This window comes from Hyaena hyaena, unplaced genomic scaffold (assembly GCF_003009895.1).
Source record: "Hyaena hyaena isolate Hyena2069 unplaced genomic scaffold, ASM300989v1 scaffold_1802, whole genome shotgun sequence".
Lineage (NCBI taxonomy): Eukaryota > Metazoa > Chordata > Mammalia > Carnivora > Hyaenidae > Hyaena > Hyaena hyaena.
The window spans coordinates 162,729-181,238 of record NW_024082435.1 but is presented as its reverse complement, the minus strand read 5'-3'; the positions used below and the strand labels follow the sequence as shown (position 1 = coordinate 181,238).

The following is an 18,510-nucleotide window of genomic DNA, read 5'->3' as shown; positions in this document are numbered from 1 at the left end:
TCAAAAAGAATAAGGAATTTGCTTAGGTCTCAAAATAGTGAATGGAAGATTCCAAATTCAAAATCAGGTAGCTTGACTCCAGATTCTACACTCTTAACCAGTCTAGCCTTCGCTGATGTTATATCTGACAGGTAATTTCTGTGGCCCGGCAAACACCCCCCCTCCCCCTTCTTTACTTAAATGTAGAAGATAAAGATGGCATTTGCTCTACCCCTTCTTACTTAAATGAGAAAAAAATCATTAAAAATTAGAGTGAGGGACATTCTGACTCCATTGTGGTAGGGATTCAGTATTGATGGGTTATCAATTAGCTCTCTGTACCTGTCTGAGTCATGAACTTCTGCCAGTACAAGAAGCCCACAGTAACACCTCGATAATGTATGAACAAAGGGGCAAAGCCAGGTGACCATGTATCAGGAAGGTTGCAGAAGAGTGTAAATTCTCTTTGGTGGTGGATATTTGGGTACTATTGATGATCTCTCTGCATTCTGTGATTTGAGTAAAATGAACAGTCATACATTCAAGATGTATCCACATCCATGGTAATTGTGCAGTTTTTTTCCCTATTATGTTAACAAGCTAATTGGATGAAGGCGTGAAGATTTTAATACAAATGCCCACTGTTCTGTTTCACAGGAACTTAGCTTGAAAGGGGTTTAAACTTGATATTTATACAGTGTTTCAGAAAGTACTATCTTATCTCTAAAACAAGCATCACAACTTAGATGAGACTTGGTGATTTTAAAAATGTAAGTTGAATGAAATCTAGATCAGCTATTTAGTTGTTGACATAGATTCATTACAAGGCAAGTAGCAGGGCTGTTTAAAAAAGATGCTTGTGAAAATTCTTTCTAGCTCAACCTATGTAATTTTTGTGTTCTTAGTGACAAAATGCAATTGTGTAGACTTTGACCAGGTATGAAGAAGTGTTTTTCCTTGAGGCAGCAGAAGGTAGAAGGAACATTATGTTCATTAAATTGACTTTGGAGCAATACAGCCTGGGTTTGAATCTCCACCATTTACTAACTGTTATGACTATGGCAAATTACTAACCTTATTTTGCCTCAGTTTTCTTATCCACAGAATGGGAATAATAAAGTACTTCACGTTATTGAAAGGAGTAAATAAATGAAAATATGTAAAGTTCTGGAACAGTGCCTGCGCATGATACATGCTATATATGGGATTGCTTTTATTATTGTAATAGCGCCACGAGTGATTTCTATTGCTCCTCAATGGTTTTTAGGAAGAATGGCAGGTTTTGTTATTAGGTGGAGAATTCTCTGATATCCTTGGGGAGTAGGACTTAGAATAGTATGTGCAGTTTTATTTATGATCCCCCAAAGAGCAACAGGCCACTTGTACCGCAGCCTCTATGTATTCACTCCCATGTGGACGGACTGCTCTTCTCTGATCACAAAGGAAGCAACCTCCACGGCATGTTTCAGGGTGGAGGCGGCAGGGCACCCTTGCCTCACACTGACAGGTAAACTAGATATGGCGCTAGTGTCATCACACATTCACACCTGCTGATATCCACATTGGCTAAAAACATCAGTTCTATGTTCAAGTCTCATTTTGTTACTTTGCTAACTTTGTTGCCCAGGGCAAGTTATGTAACTGCTTTGTGCCTCTGTTTTCCATCTCTGTGGTGGGAATAATAATAATCCCTACTTCCTAATGTTGGTATGGTGGTTAAATGGGATAATATATGCAAAGTCCCAAGAAGGTGGCTGGTATATAGTATATGTTGAATGAATTGGAAATCTTTTCTCTGTGGATGATTGAAGACTCACTGGGGGAAAAAATCAAGGATGAATTGTGGTAAATAATAGTAAATTAATAAATTCTAAAAATATTAATAATTCTAATTATTGGTTTTATAGATGAAGAAATGTCCATGGACTAATTCAGTTTGAAGTTGATGACTATGATTACTTACATTTTATTTATTTTTATTTTATTTAAAATTTTTAAATTTTATTTAAATCCAAGTTAGGTAACATATAGTGTAGTAATGATTTCAAATGTAGAATTTAGTCATTTATTACTTATATATAACACCTAGTGCTCATCCCAACAAGTGCCCTCCTTAATGCCCATCACCCATTTAGCCCATCTACCCACCCTTTTTCCCCACAGCAACCCCGTTTGTTCACTCTATTTAGGAGTCTCTTATGGTTTGCCTCCATTTCTCTTTTTATCTTAAAAAGCTGACATAGTAATACAAATGGAATGGAATCTCAGACTTGGAAAGAGCTCCTATGTATACTTCATCCAACCACCCCACCCATGCACATATCCTCCTAACCTTTTCTCAGATGCTTAGATGGTCCTATGCTCTAAAAGTGGAGTGAGTTCATTTTTGCTCCATTGGTCTCTGGGTCTCTCCTATATGTGATGGTCTGTCCCCCAACAAGTGCTTTGCCCAGCATTTGAGACATGGGAAGACTTTCCCTTATGATCATTTTCTGTTGGGATGTTTTTTTAGTGTTCATGGCATATCTAGTCTCTTTTGACAGTTTTTCAGGGATTATCTTGGTGCTGGTCACAGCCAACAGAATTGAGTGAACTGACAGCAATGTGTTCTTATACTCTTGGACCAGCTGCTCCATAAAACAGCAAAACAGATCCAGTGTACGTGCCTGTTGGGTAGGAGGTTTGCAGGCAGAAAACTTACATCTAGAGATTTGGGAGAGGACCCAGACATTAGAAATGATCCAGAGCGTTAAAGGATTTGACCACAGGGATTGAGCTAGCTGATGTGAGCACACAGAAGAAGGGTTCTTTCTTTCCACTCTCTGTCTCTGGTTCTTCAGCATAATGATTAGAATGTAGCCTCTAGAGACAAGTTACCTTGATTCAAATCTCAATTCTACCCCTTTTTGGAAGTATGATTATAAGCTGTTGTAGACTTCTCTGTCTCTGTTTTCTGACTTTGAAAAAGAGAACAATAATGGGTGTTTCATGTGGATTCTGTGAGCTGATATGTGTAAGGCACTTAGGACAGTTCCTGGCACATAAAAAACCAATAAGTGCTTATTATTACTGCTAATTTTCTAAACAAACTCAGAAATATCAACTCCTAAAAAAGATGGGAATAAATGTTTTGATTAGGCTGGTATTTAAAGTATTTCCTCTCACTTAAAAAATGGCTTTATAATTTCTTCTTAGCTTCTGAATCACATGTAATCTTCAGGACCCATCTGTAAATTAACAACCATTTACAACAACTCTTCCCAAGAATTACTATACAACTTTTGGATTGGAGGAGCAAATCTCTAAGAAATAATTCCCTATTACTTATTGTTTCCAATTTACTCTCAGCAAATATTTACAGAGTAGCTTCCCATGTGCCCAGCATGAAGATAGTGTCCAGAGGGATACATAGGTAGGTGGTCTGCTGTGCCCCTTACTCCTCTGGTATGTGCAGGTTAGGTGGAACGGTTAGCGATTAAATTAGTAAATCTGTCACAAAGCTGGATGGAGCACTGATAGGGCAGGACTGAGCTCATGGAAAAAGCCATGAACCTTATTTAAGGGATTAATGAAGGGCTTTCTGGAAGAAGTGATTATCTATGTTAAGTCCTGATGATGAGCTAGATTCTTGACTAGTCTAGAGGGCTGGGGGATGCTTTTCCAGGCTCAGGGAATCATGGGTGAGTATGTGTGTTGCGGGGAGGGTGAAGGGTGGTCAGGCTTGGGAGAAAACACTAGGTCTTCATCAGTTTTTTCAAGACTTAACAAGTGTTTGTTAAGCACTTACTATGCAACAGACATTGTTTTACATAATGAAGAGACATCAGGTAACAGAAGAGGTGATGTCTTTGTTTTGATGAAAGTCATGGGGGAGAAGAGAGAAATAAAGAGAATTGCTTAAGGTGGGGAAATGGGGAAGGGTTTCGTGGCGTGAAACACGGTGTGGTGTGAGAGGAGCCAGCCAGGTAAATACCAGGGCTGGAGGGCTCCAGGTAGAAGGAACATCAAAGGCAAAGAACTCAAAGGAAAGAACCATCTCCGCTTATTGGAGAAACTGAAAGGACCAGTGGGCTGATATGGGGAAAGAGGTACACATAATTTAAAGGGTATTTGGGTTGGGTTGTTGGTGCTGAGAAAGGCATCAGAATGCAGTAATATAAGCTAGTTTTGTTTTTGTTTAAATTACATACACTACTATGGGTGTCTCTTCAAAACTGGGATACTTTTGGAAGATCTCAGTTGTAAGTAGGTCCGCTCTAGAGTGGGGCTTGGCTCTTTGTGTTTTAATAATACAGATGAGTCTAAGAGCATATTTTCTGTCATCATTGACTAGAATGAATGTAAGTCAAATGTCCTGTTCCCAGTTCTAAGCACGTCAGCAACACAGCACATCAGCACAGCCTCCCTGCTCAACAAGAGGTCTTATTATGTCAATTAGGGGTGTCCCAATGTTTCTCCCGGGTTCTAGCCATATATTTCTACCTGCCCTTGTAAACTTTCCTTTCCTGTTTTATTCTTTTGGGCTCAAATTTGTGTTTCAATAAATGCTTTAAAATCTGTCTGGCATGGGCTTGCTTTATCCAGACTCCTTATCCATATTCTTCCATTTCTCCAGATTATCTATCTTGGTATTATTGTGGGCCCCACATGAAATTCATGGCTCTTGTTTGCTCCCAGTTAACAGCTTTGGAGATGATGAAGAGCCATGCACATCTTCTGACAGTGACGAGGAGGTGATCAAACAATTTGAGATATCCGTGTCCCGGTCCCAGAGTTTTCGTTCAGAAGCATCTAAGAAAGGCAAACAGGTGGGATTGGAGCAGAAATCAAAATTCGGCCACCTGCTCTCTACCCATGAAGAGGACAACACGGAAGTGTCTGCCTGTAAAGGTATTTGCATGAAACCCTTCCTTTATTTAGAGCAGGGATGGACAATAGTAAGAACGGCTTTGAGTCACTTGATCACTACACCTGTATCTGAGGGTCCAGAGAGGAAAAGGAAATGAGGCAAGACCCAGAGGCTGAAACAGAGTAGAGGGGGGTCTTACCAACCTCACAGAGGGGGTGTCATGTAGGGAACTGGGAGGAATGGATAAGAAGTGCCAAAATCCTGACCCCTGATTTGTGAGACCCCTTCCTTCCTTGTAGGTCATGATTTTGTATATTTTGAACACTAATGACTAGAATTTAGAATGGTATTTATCAAGCTTTATAAAATCTTACTCTCTTCTGATTAAATAGGAACATTTCACATACCTGTTTGCTGGCATTGAGATTCTGTGATTTTTCTCAGAATCATAGAGTTTATTTTCCATATAAATATATGACCTCATACAAATTTTTGAACCTTTCTTTTAATAGTTCATGTTTTTAAAACAATATGTGTTTTATCTTTCAAATAAAGATATGTATTACAATAAGATTGAATAACCTTTTTCAGATAACACATACCTCACACTTTTGTCCCCATTTCCTGTAGTTTCTGCCACCTCCCTCCCCACCCATTCCTACCTCTCTGCCACCATCCTCTGCCCACATGAGAATTTCTTGCTGGGCAAGAGCAAAGTGTTCTGCCATCCTCCAATGTCTTCAGACTAAGTACCTTCCACAAAGGGGAGGGAATATACTCTGATGTAGAATCAGCACAGCCTGTGAATTGTTATAGCAGATAGACCTTGTTAAGAGTCTTCCTCCCTCCCCATCACTAAATAATTTGGAGAAAGAACAGTGCATTATTTCTTAGTGCTTTTCCTAGTGAAGGTCAGGGATCTCTTTGAGTCCTTTGTGTCTGGTACCCTGAATAGGCATAGGCTATTAAAACAGGGAAAGGTCTGTGAATTGTAGTTAGTAAAAAGCTAGTGAAAATGTCATGCTGTCCACTTTAGTGACCTAGTCTAAATGACCTGAGTTCTCTAACCTTTTCCTTCTTTCCTTTGGACATGTGGTCAATCAAACCAATGGCATAGTTGCAGGTCTTCCATATTTTTCCACACTTAACAATTGAAAGAGAAAAAGGAGGGTCTGAGATTGAGAGAAGACAACAGAGAAGAAATTTCTGGCTTGACAAGGTGGATGAGTCTGGCCAAAAAAAGAATAACACAACAACAACAAAGAATATACAGAAAGGACCTTATTTTTCAGCATAAAAATAATAATTTGCTATCCATCATGTAATTTTACTTATTGATGTGGGCCACATAATATATTTTATTGCTATTCTTTTTAGCCCAAGGCAAGAGAAAAAAATAAATGCATTACATAACCAAAGCATAGTAGCAGTAGCTACTGACCTCCATCATTTCCTTACACCCTCTCTTGTTTTCTCTTTTGCTGGTATTACATCACAGCATTCCTCTCTCTCCACCAGGAGGGCAAATGTTAGCTAATGAAAGTTAATAACAGTTGATTCCCTGGGAGCAGCTTGTTGCATTCAAAAGCTAATGGCCCCATTTCCCAGAAGCCCACAAGTCTAGTTTCTGATTTATACAAATGGTTCAGCTTTTCTAAGAGTTCTAACAACCATTCCAAACTTACTCTTTCTGGAATTAGCAATAACTTCAGTTATAACTGGGGATTCTGAAACTTTTGACAGATAGTGACAGAAAAGATAAAATTTCTTTCTCTATTGGAAGGAGGGAAAAGCACACTGCATTGGATAATGCAATAAATTATTTTTAGATTTTTGAAGAAAATAATCAGGACTTTCATAGGAAGGGATAACTGCATGCTAAATTTTAGGTTATCAAATGCCATGAAAATGTTAATATAATTTTTATTACATGATTTTTTCTTTTTTTTTTTTTTTTACAAATAGTTTATTGTCAAATTAGTTTACACATAACACTCAGTGCTTATCCCCACAAGTGCCCTCCTCCATGCCCATCCTTCCTCCCCCCCACATCCATCAGTCCTCAGTTTTTGTCAGCATTCAAGAGTCTCTCATGGTTTGCCTCTCTCCCTTTCCCCCACCATTTCCCCCCTTGTTCTCCCCCTTGTTCCTCCTTCAAGTTCCTCCTAATCCTCTTATACGTGCAAACATATGATATTTGTCCTTCTCTGCCTGACTTATTTCGCTCAGCATAACACCCTCAAGGTCCATCCATGTTGCTACACATGGCCAGATTTCATTGTTTCTCATTGCCATTACATGATTTTTTCTGTGTCATTTCTTTTTGTTCATCTTTAGATCATTGAATTTTTTCAGCAATAAAGAATAAGGAAGAGGTTAAGCATTCATCCCAGAGAAGATCTGTGGGTGGTTTTGGGTTTGTTTTTTGTTTTTTGGTTTTTTTTTTGCCTGTTCTCCATCTACTTAGCTTGTTTTTACTCTACCTTTTTAATTAAAAAAAAATTTTTTTTAATGATCATTTATTTTTGAGAGAGAGACAGAATCTCTCAGAGAGAGAGCCTGCTTCAGATTCTGTGTCTCCCTCTCTCTCTGACCCTCCCCTGCTCATGCTGTCGATCTCTCTATCTCTCTCAGAAATAAATAAAACATTAAAAAAAAGTTTTAAAATAGGTCAGTTACCCATGGAATCTGCCCAGTTTGTTTGGGATGGTGCATCAATTATATATATATATATATATATATATGAAGGTGATATTGGGGTGCCTGGCTGGTTTAATCAGTAGAGCATGCAACTCTTGATCTCAGGGTCATGAGTTCAAGCCCCACATGGGGGATAGAGTTTATGTAAAAAAAATTTTTTAAGGTGATATCAGGGTGATATATATATCAAGAGATTTTTTGCAAAGAATTGGTCTATGCTATTATTGGAGCTGGCTAGAGAAATATGGAGCTCTGAAATCCATAGGTAAAATTTCTTTGTGTCCAGGGAGGCCTCAGTTCTCCTCTTAAGGCTTTTCAGTGCACTAATTATGTAGGATAATCTCCTTTACTTAAAGTCAACTGCTTAAGGGCTTTAGTCACATCTATAAAATGCCCCCACAGTATCACCTCAATTAGTGTTTGATTAATTAATTGAAGCCTATAGTTTGGCCAAGTTGACACATAAAACTGACCATCATTGTAGATGGTGAGCAAAAGTATTTGTATGTGGGTGGTGGTGGGAGGGAAGGGCTCGGGAGTATGAAATAAAATAACTGGATAATAGGGTTATGCCACAGCAAGGTGGGATAGGGATAAAAAGTGCAAAAGCTTTCTGCTAAAATAAATATGGTTTATGTGACATAATTATGGCCTATAATTTCTAAGAAGCTAGGATACATTTTTCTGACAACAGACAATTAGCTTTATGTATGTGTTTAAGGTGACATGATCTTCCTTAACTTACAGGATGGGAAGAGGGCTTTATGTGATGGTGAATCCCCTTTCTTCTCCTCCTTGTGACTTGTACCCTAGCTTTGCTTTTCTAATTCAGTCCTTGCTTGTCTGTCAAAGAAAATGGTTTGTTACATTAATATAGTTCTTATGTTTTTCAGTTATGAATAGCTTTTCAAGGCTTAATGTAGCTTTTGAAAATTCCCTTATTACTGATCTAGGTATTATCACTGTAGGAGTTAAAGTCATGAGACAGTTTTATGGGGGTAATTTCTTGGCAAAGTTAGATTTTGTGCTGAAATCCTGCTGGGTGCTACACACGTTGATGGATGACCCACTGTTTAATAGGACATTTTAGTGTTCATGTATATGAGGAATGGATGTGCTAATTAGAGCTTTAGAAGAAAATTCTGCTTTATGTTGTAGGATTTTGCATATGGAATATCTCTCGTTCTGTCATTTTCTGTGGCCTTTTTAAAGTGCGTTTGCCAAATAACTGAGTGTGTGAATGTAAAACTGTTATGGTGCCCTATGAAAATGTTTCCAAGGGGCCCGCACTGAATTATTAAGAATAACAAAGCAGATAGGGGAACTTCTCAGTGGACTGTCCCATGGTGTTGCAAAATCCGAAATCAGGAGTCTGAAGTTGTGCCATGAGTACCAAGACTGCCTAAAAATGTTTTTGTATAGTCTGCGTAGTGTGATAATATAACTTTAAGTTTGCATGTTTACTGCAAGTGGGTCATAAACTGTCTAGTAAACTACTATCACCACTACTTCATATTGCTGCACACTTGGCTGCCTCAATTATTTGTTACCTGTCTAGCCTGGGGAGTTGTTTGAGGGTTTAGTGAAACCACTGGTGGATAAAGACCAGAACCTATTGGTATGTGGCTTAGTACCTTCAAGGAGCTTATATTCTCACTGAGGCTTTAAGACCAACAGTGGAAACAATTGCTACCATACAATATGTAAATAAGAGCTGACTTTGTCACCTATACTTTGTCCTCTCACTCACTCATTCCATCTCTAACTCTAATTTTCTCTTATTCTGGGATTGTGGCTTCTGGAGGAGATTGGAGACCAAAGAGAAAATATGTCCTTGGGAGGAAAGTCAGGATGAAAGCTATAGCTTAGGAAGACTCTGCCAGTTTTCCTTTACTGTCCAAAGGTAACCTAGACTTTAAAGGAGAGAAAGGGAATGCACAGATGATACAGTGCTGAGAGAGAAAACAGAATAGTATCAAAGTCAGCAGAAAACATTGAGTCCAAGGAGTCAGGCAAGATTCAGGAGTTATTGGACTTTGGAAAGAAAGAACGAGGGGAGAGGTAGTTTGAGGACCATGGTGAACAGGAATACACAACTTGTGTTTTCATGAGCCCACAGGTGACAGCAAGGTGGAAGGCAATAGAAAACTGGTGTTTGTAGGGTTGGAAGAGGCCAGTTTGGGTCAGACAAGCAAGCAAGGCTAATATTTATGGAAAACCTAGTGGCTGCCAGGTGGATATTATTTTGTGTATCCACAATGACTCTGTGATGGTCTTATCATCATTTTATGGATAAAGAAACAAAAGTTTGGACAGTCCAAATATTGTGTAAATTCTTAACACAGAGCTAGGATTTAAACCCAGGTCATCTGAATTCAAGTCCAGTGTTCCATGGATCAAGTAAATAATTTTTTACTTGAGAGAACCACTGAAGCCTTTTAAGGAGAGGGTAAGATGGTGAATGTGGAAAAGAGAAAGAAGAATGCTAGAGTCAGGAGACAGTATGATCTCTATAATAGATTGTTGTTCTTGTTTTCTAGATCCATCCCCAAAGTCTTGTGTTTATTAGTTCCAACAAAATATTAATGTGTCTCCTTTTACATAAGCATACATCCTTTATATTCATATTGTTAGAAAGTATTAAACCTTCTCATAGTCTATGCAATGAACTAATGATCTTTTTGGTTATCTAGACCAAGTTTATCCACTGTGTGGATGGAATTATGTTTGAAGGTGTTACCTGATGGGTTTTGTTTTTGAGATTTTTTTTTACTTTAGAGAGAGAGTGAAAAAGAGTGAGAGTACAAGAGGGAGAAAGGGGAAGGGGTGGGGGGGGGAGAGAGGAGAGAAAAAGAGAGAAAGAGAGAGAGAGAAGGTGAGAGAGAGAGAGAGAGAAGGTGAGAGAGAGAGAGAATCTTAAGCAGGCTCCACACCCAGCATGGAGCCTGACTTGGGGCTTGATCTCATGACCCCATGATCATGACCTGAGCCTGGTGACTGAGCCACCCAGATGCCCCTGTTTTTGCGATCTTGATTTGTATTGTTGCTACTGCTCAATTTCTCTAGGTAAAAAGTTGTAAAATAATAATATATTTGAAATAGTTTCCTTATTGCACATTTAGGTTTGGATGGAGCCAGCCAACCGAATTATTCTGGGACTCTGTCTTACGGTAAAGATGATCCCGCCTCTGCCCACTCACAGTCCGCATGTGAGATGGGAGACACCAGGCACCCTGGCGCATCTCCCCAAGAGACCAGTGTGCCTCGCAGCCTCAGTCGCCAGTCCACAGAAGGCAGCTTGGAATTGGAGACTGCGTTTAACAACCGGGGATTTGAAGACTCCTATGCTACTGACAGCAGCTCCGTGTGGGGTCCAGAGGCAAGTTATTTGTTTTTCATTCTTTCTTTGCCTGAGTGTTATGTGCTCTTTAGTGAGGTCTTGCTTTCCTCTTCCTGCTCATGTCGCAAGAAAAAAAATGTCTCCAGAAAGGAAGCAATGCCTTGAAAAACAAAGACGTAAAGAGTCCTTATTTATAAGAAATAAAAATTTTTCAGGTGACCAAGTCACAGCTCCTATGTGTACCAATAAAAGAATCATAAATAAATTTCTATCAAAATGAGGGAAAAAAGAAGAGTGGGAGAATAGACCCAGCAACAATCAGGCCTCTTGTTTATATAAAAGACTTTTTAGTTCTTTAGAGAATACTGATGTATTTCCTTCATGGTTTCAATTAAATGGAGTCTATTTTTATTTACCCCAAATCTCGAGTTATAATTATTTTAATATGAAAATTATTTGAAAATTAAACCACAATACAGTGACCCTCCAAATGAAATGCTGCAAGATATTATAATGAAGATTTTGTAGTATGTTTGTTAGGTTTGCATTGAATTCAAGATTTAAGAGATGGCATTAGTTTGTGATGACCCTCTGGCCATTGACTTTGCTTTTTAGAATAAATCTCTAATATAAGATACCCCTTCTAAATTTATTTTTTAATTGAAACTTATTCCAGAATATGCCTAACCACCCAGAGGTATGACTGGAAGTGATTATGACAGACACTACCATTTATTGAGCAATTACTATGTGCCAGGCACTATGATAAAGATGTTTTATAAACATTACTTTGTCTTACAGGCATTTAGAGTTGTTCTTTATTAGCTAGATGTCTTTTATTATGATTCTGTGACACTAGGAGATGTTAAATAATAATGTCTACTGCCTTCTTTGAAATTAATTTTGATGAAATACATAATATATGTATATAAAATATTCATATAGTTTGTGGGGCAAAAGGAAGGAGAAAAGTTTATGTATTTTGTCTGCTTGAGAAAATAACCAGGTGGAATCTTTTACAAGGACCTGGACTGTCACACATAGCAGATTCTCAGCCAGGAGAAGAAAAAAAATCACAGAGAATCATGTCCCACAGCTGTACGGCTAATGCACTGGGGTGTGTAGAGAGAGCATAAGAAGGTGTGCACATGTGTGTGTGTGTGCCCATGTGTTGATGTCATGGCTGAGGACAAGAAACAGTAATGCAAAATCATGGTTTGTGGCTTGTCAGGGTCAGTCCTGCATATAGACACCCAAAGCTATTAACCTTGTAAGTTTTGAAAAAAAAAATTGTGCTTCCCAGTTGGTTTGCTGCTGAAAAGTCATATCAAATCCCACACAGTAACATTGAACATTTAAAAACACCCTCTTTGGCTTTCTCACCACAAAAGCAAAACAGAATGGTTTACCTGCCTATTGATACTCAGTCCCCTTGATAATTGTTCCTTCAGCTTGGAATTGTTTTTTCTTCAGGTAACCTCCCATCTGCCTGACTCATGGAGCTTTAATAGAAGACTTGGTGTTGAGAGCACTAAATGTTCTCTGACTCCAAAAATACCCAGACATCTCTGTGTGCTCCATTCAACCTCCTATCTATTTTGAGACAAAAACTGTAATTTGGTGCTCCTACAGTAGAACCTCAGAGGCAGCTCGGAGGCAGTTCCTGTAACTGCCTGCTTTGCAGGCTTAGCTTGCCTTTTAAGAATTGATTTATTTGCCTCTTAGCTGTATTAAGAACCCAGTCTTCCCCTGTGTATCTGGCATCAGGAACATATTGCAGGTCTGTTTACTTTGGGCTACACAGATGACATCAACACTGTCTTACTAAAACACAAAGGCTTTCAATCTGATAGAAAATCTTTAAACCTATGAGGGTTTTGACAATGTGGCATAAGTGTTCCCATCTTAGAGAAAAATAGGGATATTAGAGCTAAAGGAATCACTTATTTTGCCTCAGAAGGAAACCACTCATGCAATGTGACTACCTGTTAGGCTGATGGATTTTTGAGCACCGCTCTTCTCTGCTGGAAAAGGCCATTGACTTTTTCCTGCAGACCCAGGGCTTGGCAGGGAAGACAATGGGCGGGTGGCTGGCGATTTTGAGCACACAGGGAGACGTGTGTCCCACTTTTCATCTCTGCTTTCTACTGATTAACAGGTTGGCCTTGAGAAGTTAATTAAAATCTGCCAAATGGGGATAAAAATGAAGAGATTTTTACCTTGCAGGAAGGTCAGATGGATTAGTGGTATTAACAGTACCCGCATGAGGAGAGCCTTTAGTTGCCTGGTGATAGGTAAAGTGTGTTAAAATGATTAATTGCTATGAAAATACCAGCCTTCACAAATCTTTGTTTCAGATCAGACCAGGAAGGGGCCACAGAGCCCTGTTTCCCTGTGCTGCAGCTTGGATCGTCCCAGTCCAGAGCCTGGCCATGGCCTACAGCTCTGCTTTGTGCAGAGTTCTTAGGAGAGTTGTTTCAGAGACCTTCAAAGGACTTAGCACAGACCTGTAGGTGAAGTGAGCATTTGTCTGAATAGCTAGCCTGATGGATAAATGGAGGGATAAGTCACTGACTAGGATATTTTTACCTTGGCATTGAAATTGCTGACAAAACTGGGAACTGTTAACTATTATGAAGAACAGGGACCTAAAAGGACGTGAAATTCAAAGTAATATGTGTTTCCATCTCTCATCTTACTCCTGCCTCACCTCACACACTTACTACAAATATAAATAGCTATGGTGAGAGGCTTGGGGGGAAGAAGGGAGACATCATGGTTCAGCCTAAGGTTTGGAATTTTGAGCATTAATACTGGTAAACCCTGCATAGCCTTGGTTGGGAGCAGGAGTGAGTTATTCAGCCTTTCTAAAACTTCTGGCTTAAGTTTCCTCCCCCATAAAATGAAGATATTAAAATCCCTACCTTGTTAGGTTAATGTGAATATTTTAAAAGATAATGTTTCTTAGGTGGATTCCCAAAAAGCATAGCCTGTTGTGTCAGGATGTACAAGCCCTGGGAACAAGAGTGAGAGGGAATGAGGCGGGGTATAAGGGAGAACCAGTGTGAGAATTATAATCAAGTTGGCCACCACTAACTGTGACTCATGGCTTGATCTTGTGGGACTGCAAGAAGCTGTATTAACTGATCTCAGGACATCTGTCCAAGGGAAGACAAGTTTACTGCATGGGGCATTAACCTCCTCCAGACTCTGGGCTTTATATACATGAATGCTAAGGAGGATTCTGTAACATTCCAAGCCTTGACAGTAATAGAGGCCTGTGGCGAGAGTTGAGAGTTGCATTGCCTGGAGAGGTGGTGAGGCTTTGTCGGGCTGTGCCAGGCTGAAGCTACTAGAACCCAACAGGCTATGCCTGCTGGAAAGAGGCAACAAAGGTGAGGCTAAGAAGGTCTGAAGTGCATAAAAGTGGGCTTTTGCACACTATAGAGAGTTTAGCATAGTACCTGGCATGAGAGACGGCTTAGTGGATGTTAGCTCTTATTACTTCTGATCCAGCAAGCAATATAGAGATGATCAAGAGGAGGCTAAAATAGATGGGAGTTCTAACAGAAGACTGTGACTTGATTTCTGAGTTAGGCTAACTCCTTGGAGACTTGCTTCTAATATTATATCTACACTAGTCAGTTGTATTCAGAAGTCTCTATAGCAACCACTTTTATCACTTGAAACTAAGTACCTCTGAATAGAAACACTCTCACATGAATGCATGCTGAGGAAAGAATATAAGGAGCTTCCCTTATTTTGCAAAAAGCCTAAATTTTCTTTGTAGACTAATGTGCATTTTAAAAGAGAAGACATTTATTCCATGTCTCCTGTTTGTCAAGTCCTTTAATTTGCACAACAACTCAGTAATTGGCTTCATCTCCATTTTACTGTTGAAGAAAATCACAAGGGAAAAGGATGAAATAACTTGTCCAATGTCATAAAGGGAGTAAGTGGTAGACCTGGGTTGCCTAAGGATGTCTCATTCCAGTGAACTGTGCACTTTAACCTCCACTCTGTGGGGAAGTTTTGTTGATGAATGCACATTTTTCAGGTGCCTTATCATATACTTTAAAATAGTCTTTAGATTAGCGAAGTCTGGTGTTGAGTTACATAAATAAGAACAGGTTCTGATATATAATGAGAATCAGGTCAAAGTTTAGTAATGAGTGAGTATCATGCCTTCATAGAAAAAAAATCAAATTATGTTGACATTCTTTATGGTTTGTTGGAGACTACTTCATTATAATAATGCAGCTCAGCTCAGTTTTCTCAGTGAGGTCATCAGAACTTACTGGCTATGGGTGAATTGTTGTCTAAGGGTGATATTTTATAATGAGGGGGGCCATGTTTGAAAAGAGGTAGCATCAGTCCATTGATGGGAATAGGTATTTATGAAATCTAGTCTGAGCCAGGTATTTTTCAATATCTGTTAAAACCTCATCATAACACTCCATCAGATAGGCATCTTAATGCTCAATTTTCAGCTAGAGCACAGAGAGGGTGGCCTATTTGGCCAGGGTCAAAAAGTCAGTCCATGGTAGAGTTATGATTTCAACCCGAGTTCTGTCTCCATGTCTGGTATTGCTGTTTGCTAAGTGGCTGCTGAGGATGCCCTCCTAAACCTTCAGTACTCAAGAGTGTGGTGTGAGGCCATTGGTGACATCCTTGTGAGCTGTGAAATGCAGAGTCTCAGGCCCCACCCCAGTCCTACAGAATCAGAAACTCTGAATGACTCAAGTCCACACGCATGTTTGGATTAAACGTTTTCTCCCATGTAGCTTGAAAAACTACTGAAGATTCACCTGTCTGTGACCCCCCACTAGGATTCTCATCTGCAGGAAGTCCTGGGTCTTGGAGCACAGGCCCAGGCTCAGCCATTTTCCCTGGGAACTCCAGAAAAAGTTCTCTCTTGGAAGCTGCATAGTTGATTAATTTTAGACTTTAGATCTCAGTTTCAATGCAAGTGGTCAGGTGTGCTTTTTTGAGAGTCAGTGTATATGAAAACACTTTGTAAAATATAAAAGCTTTGTTCATTCATTCCAAAAGCATTCATGAAGATTCACCATATATCAGGCACTGTACCCCCAAAGAATTCACAATCTAAGGGAGACATAGACCAATAAACAGACCCTTTTAATGTACTAGGTGCTGACAATCAAAAAAGTACAGGGATCTGATGGAGCACAGAGGAGCACTATCTCACCAAACTGTATTTGGACATTATCATTTCCACTCCTAATCTCTTCCTCTATCTGCAACAGGAACAGGATGGGGCCAATTTTCAGGTGCCGACTGGGGTCCTGGAGCCCATCTCAAAATGTGGTGACTTGGAGGTCATCTTTGAATATAAAGGTTCCAGCCAGAAGCTCACAGTGACCATTGTGAGAGCTCAGGGCCTCCCAGATAAAGACCGAAGTGGTGTCAACTCTTGGCAAGTTCACGTAGTGCTGCTGCCCAGTAAGAAACAGAGGGGAAGGACAAGCATACAGAGAGGCCCCAACCCTGTCTTCAAGGAGAAGGTCACCTTCATTAAGATGGAGCCCAGAGATGTGGCTGCCTGTGCTGTCCGCTTCCGCCTGTATGCTGCCCGCAAGATGACCCGTGAGAGAATGATGGGAGAGAAGCTGTTCCATCTCAGCCACCTGAACCCAGAAGGGGAAATGAAAGTGACTCTGGTTCTAGAGCCAAGAAGTAATATCAGCGTGAGTATGTTAAATGGTGCTGCTAATGATGCGGTATGTTCAAGGATCTGGAATTGTCAGTCCTTGATTTAGTACATTCAGCCTGTGAATTCAAACACCTTAATTTAATTTTCCATTTGGCTCTCTTCATTCTTATAAGCCATGATTTGCACTTCATGGTACAATGGGTTTTTTTGTGCTCATCTTCCCTACAAGCTGATGGATGTATTCTCTGTCCATTTCTGGAAATGACAGCAACAGTGTGGGGGAAGGGCTTAACCTGCTGAATAACTGAACTGTAGTCTGACCATCTCCCTCCTGCCCCACCCTTATGTGCCTTGTGATGAATCTCAGAGATGGGGCTCTCCTTAACATGTGTGTCTGAGTAGCCTACAACAGCAGCCCTGATCTCTAGCCGTTTCTAAGACCTTCCATTTATATGACTGCCCTCCTCGCATGCATCTTATCCTCTGCATCCCCGCTGGGGTTATGTGGAAGGACAGCACAGCTTGTATGTCTATAAGATAGACACCCCACTATTGCTGGTGGTTAAATGTTACCTAGTATGTAGGCCTTTTAAAAACCACGTAAAAACATCAGGTCTCAGTCTTGGGCTACTCGGCCAATTGGTCATCTAACCAAAAATGTTTACCAAGTGCTTACTATGACAGGTACTCTATAGGCAGAGAGGATGTAGGAAAGGACAAAGGGGTGATGCCTCTGCCCTCAAGAGCTTGATATCTGGTGGAGGAGGGGAAACAATAGCAGATCAGGTATGCAAAGGGAGAGAGAGAGTGATAGAGTTGCTGTTGGTTTAATAAGGGTCCGAGAATGTGTCTTTGAAGTGATGATAAAACACAAAACTCAAAGAATCAAGAGATCAAGACTGGTGACATGTGGATAAGCAAGGATTCCAGACAGAGGGAATGGCACATGCAGGCATCAAGAAGTGGGAAGCAGCTTGTTCTGTCTGAGGATGAGGGAAGGAGCCAGAAACTTTGGAGTGTAGTGATGGGAGATCCATCACTTAAATTTTTTAATAGATGTCTCAAAATTAATTCTCCAGACTTATCTCTCTAAATCTATTCTACCTGAAGCCTTCCCATCTTGGCTAAAGGAAATTTCATTCTTTTAGTTGTCAAAAACCTTCAAAGTCATTTGTGACTTCTCTCCTTTCTGCATGAAATCCTACTGCCTCTATCTCCAAACTGTAACCAGAACCTAACTCTGTTAGATAACTGAAAGGGCCTCCTAGTGACCTTCCCACTTCGCCCCTTACACACTATTTCCAACACAGGCGCCCAAATAAGCCTTTTAAAACAAGCCAGATCACGTCTCATTTCTGCTCAAATCCCTCTTTTTTTTTAAACTCGGAGTAAAATATATCTGAAATCATGGAAAACAGAAACCAGAGAAGGTCAGAAGGAACCTGCACTGTAGGCATAGGAATAGGTATGATCACACACCTATTCCTCTGGCCAATCCCTGTGCTGGGGCCACAGAGCTGAAGTGGGGAAGGTGGGCCAGTGTGAAGGTACTTTAAAGTAAAAATTCTACCATTCATCAGTTACTTGAACATGTTTACATGTCAGACATTGGGCTATCACTGGACTGAGTGATTTATAAGGATTCAACATGAGATGGGAGAGGCAAGCTCTGTAGTGAGAGGTGCCTTTGTGGATGCCTCTTTAGAGACACAGGGGAGGGGTGATCTGTACCTCAAACTAAGCAAATATGTCACTGTTGGATTATCATAAACCTGACAGCAGGGGCTATATGGCACCTATCAAAACCAGCTAGCCCTATAGTTTACAAATTGTGCTCCTTAGAAGCCCAGGGCTCTACCATGGCCTGGTAAACAGATATTTTCCTACGGATGTGAAGAATCCTTAATTCCTTTCAATGTATTTATTTTGTTGGGGTTTTGATAAGTTTTAAGAAATGATTTAAGATGC

The 18,510-nt window shown here is 40.0% G+C and overlaps 1 protein-coding gene across 1 annotated transcript in view; it reads left to right on the top strand.

Moving 5' to 3' along the window:
- The first annotated feature begins 1,389 nt into the window (after positions 1–1,389).
- SYT16 (synaptotagmin 16) overlaps positions 1,390–18,510 on the top strand; it is a 34,301-nt gene continuing 17,180 nt past the window's right edge. The window contains exons 1-4 of the mRNA XM_039224865.1: positions 1,390–1,486; positions 4,657–4,869; positions 10,651–10,907; positions 16,136–16,576. Of these exons, the coding sequence (XP_039080796.1) occupies positions 1,390–1,486; positions 4,657–4,869; positions 10,651–10,907; positions 16,136–16,576 (1,008 nt within the window). The remainder of the gene's footprint in view (positions 1,487–4,656; positions 4,870–10,650; positions 10,908–16,135; positions 16,577–18,510) is intronic.